The following is a 3,129-nucleotide window of genomic DNA, read 5'->3' as shown; positions in this document are numbered from 1 at the left end:
ATATATATGAATATATATATTCATATATATATTCATATATATGAATATATATGAATATATATATTCATATATATTGATATATATATCAATATATATGAATATATATTGATATATATTACTCACATCACTGATTATTTATCAGAAGTCAGTGTTTAAATATTCTGTAAAAACACAAACTCAACAATGTAGATATGAAATTATGGTGTTATTTTCTGCTTTAACAACATGCATATTTTAAAGGCTTTAGGTTGTTTTATTCTGATCAACACTTTAATGATAGAGTTCTGAGCCGTTTGTTTTATAAATCTTTATCTTTATTATAAATAAAACGGTCACAAAAGAGGAAATAATCTGATCAAATATAAGTAAAACTTAAAAACCAAACGTTGATCAATCAGTGAAGAGATAATCTCCAGTAGATAATAATAAATAAAATAAAACTGAAGGACGAACTCTCAGAAGCTGAAATGATTCTAAACATGAAAGACGTCGACGTCATCGTGAGATTTATTTATTTTAGAAACTACTTCCTGTTTATTCTTCTTCTTGTGTCCGTCCCTCAGATGTGCACCCCCAGAAACACTCCGGCCACGCCCCCTAACTTCCCGGACACCATCACCATGTTCTCTAAGCTGCGGGCATCAGACTCCGGAGGCTCCGCCTCCTCTCAGGCGGCGTCTATGGCCTGCTCCCCCCCGGCCCCCCCCCTCCTTCTGGGCCTCCTCCCCCCCGGGCCACCAGCCGGCCTGGCTGCCCCCATCCTCGCCCACGGGCCACCACATGCACCACCACCACTTCCTCCACCACCACCACCACCACCTGCAGCAGACGCCCATGTGGCCCCCCGGGGGCTCCCAGCCCAGCGGGGCCCCGCAGGCCCCCGTCGTGTCGGCGCTCCACGGCCAGAGATGAGGTGGCGCAGTGAGGAGCGGGGGGGTGTTAGGGGGGAAGGGGGGTCATGGGTGGAATGAGAGGAAGTGGAAAAAAGACTGTTTTCCTCTCTGTGTTTTCAAGTGAAGACTCAGCAGGAGACTCTTCATCACCGTCTTCATCACTAGATATACAAGCTGAGGAAGAACGGATGATGATGATGATGATGATGAGCAACATGACTCAGTCTCTGGTCTTCATCATCAGCTCAAACAGACCCAGCAGAGCGATCAATGGTTCTCAAACTCTTCTTCTCTCGTTCAGAAACCAGCAGATAAACAAACGGAGGGGTTGAGGGTGAGACGGCCTCAGATGGTCAGAGGTGATCATAGAGTTTCATCTTCAGCCATGAACCTGATCCTCGACGTCTGAGGCACAAACATTAAAACATTTTAAAGACTCACCTGGATGAGAAAGTATTCTCTCTGCTGCTCATAAACATTTTTTAAATTATTTTCCTCTGATCCAAACAAAGATGGCTGCGTCTGTGTTTTAATCTGAGCGACATCATAGAGAGGCGTAGTCATGACATCACTTCCTGTCCAGCCTCTGATCCTCTAGACGTCTAATCTATAATTCAGCTCCGACTGAAACAAAGTGAAACTACAACTTCTTTAGTGAGCAGACAAAGAAACTACAGCTCCCATGTCTGTGTCCGTTAAAGGCAGCTAGAAACAACTACTGATGAAATAATAGAAACGGTAATCAAAGAAACAATTACTCATTGGAAGCTTCTTTTAAAGAGTATCAGATGATCAGTTTACATTATACACGATAAATGTAACATTTATAAAATTAATATCTTTTCATCCAACAAAATACTTTAATCCAGATTTGTTGTTTAGCTTTTTAAAAAAATGATATTTTGTCTGAGTGAACGAGTTCTATTCACAAAGAATTTACTTTAATAAAAAGAGTCATTTACTCCGATGAAGCACTTCATTCATATTCAGGCTTTTGTTGAAGATTTGTTTCGGGCGATGACTCATAAAGTATACGGACGGACATTAAAAACCTCAAGAGAAGCTTTGAATGGAAGATAATAACATTCACGTCGGCTCTCTATTTGAATAGATTCACATTATTTTATAGTTTATATACAAAAGATTATTATATTGTTATATTTCTGACTTCCTGGATCAAAGATAAATTACATATTTTAGTTTGTTTGCAGCCGACGGAATATAATTTCATCCAGAGGTGAATATATAAAGAGTATAAAGTCTAAATATGATGGATGGGTTTGGTGGAACGGCAATAATTTGAAGAGATGTTTTTGTTATGAATCTTTTTTTTAATTTCCTTATGGAGAGGATTGATTTCCTGTTTGTTGATAATGAGGCAAGTTTTTGTAAATAAAGCCAAAAGACACATTTTAATCCGATTGCATTTGAATCTGATTTGACGGTTTAAGTTCAAAGAGAAGAGCGATGCTTCAGATCCAGACGACTCTTTTAGTTCTAAAACATCAGTTTAAAGTCACCTTCTCTCCACAAAGAGGAACCCGTTGTTCTACATCATTTATTTCTTCACTCAGACAATCAACCATTTCCTGTTTGAGGTTTTCACTATCGGAGATGAGATTATACTTTAGCATCGGGTGTTTGTTTACGTCTTTAAGGAGTTTATAGGTTCAGGGATCATAATCCATCACGGTGAACAACGTCCTCACAGAATCATCTTTAACGGCTAACTGACATAAATAAAGTCTTTATTATTTATTATCTTTATTCATCAAGTGAAACATGTCAAAACTCTAAATATAGTTTATCATGTAAAACGAGTATTTTCACAACTTTTATGATCTTTGACTTTTTAAAATGACTCGTTTATGTTTTCATTACTCTGATTACCTCCAGCGGTGTAAAGTAACTAAGTACATTAACTAAAGTACTTTACTTAAGTATTAGTATGTGACATATTGTACTTTTCACTGCACTACGTTTGTCTGACAGATTATTTGCAGATAAAGATTTTTCAGAAGATAAATCAGAATCGGCTGCAACATAAACAGAAAATAATCCAATAATTTAAAATAAGATTCCTTTTGCTTTTGATACTTTGAGTACATTTAGTTTCTAATACTTTCTGAGGTATAAATGAATGCAGACTTTGTGTCTTATCCTCACTGAAATGAATGGAAGTCAACGGTAGAAGAGGTACATTGTTCACTGTGGTGGATTACATCGCTCCTCACTG

The 3,129-nt window shown here is 37.8% G+C and overlaps 1 protein-coding gene across 1 annotated transcript; it reads left to right on the top strand.

The window, feature by feature from the left end:
* The first annotated feature begins 89 nt into the window (after window positions 1-89).
* Window positions 90-2,152, top strand: LOC116377347 (UBA-like domain-containing protein 2). The gene is given in 2 exon segments (XM_031838963.1): window positions 90-703; window positions 705-2,152. Coding segments are annotated over 2 exon segments (444 nt in total). The 5' UTR covers window positions 90-467; the 3' UTR covers window positions 913-2,152.
* Window positions 2,153-3,129: the final 977 nt, after the last annotated feature.

The sequence above is a fragment of the Anarrhichthys ocellatus genome, unplaced genomic scaffold (assembly GCF_004355925.1).
Source record: "Anarrhichthys ocellatus isolate YVR2014 unplaced genomic scaffold, GSC_Weel_1.0 scaffold1145, whole genome shotgun sequence".
In the NCBI taxonomy this organism is placed as follows: Eukaryota; Metazoa; Chordata; class Actinopteri; order Perciformes; family Anarhichadidae; genus Anarrhichthys; species Anarrhichthys ocellatus.
The sequence above is the reverse complement of the archived record's forward strand: the minus strand, read 5'-3'. Positions and strand labels throughout refer to the sequence as shown.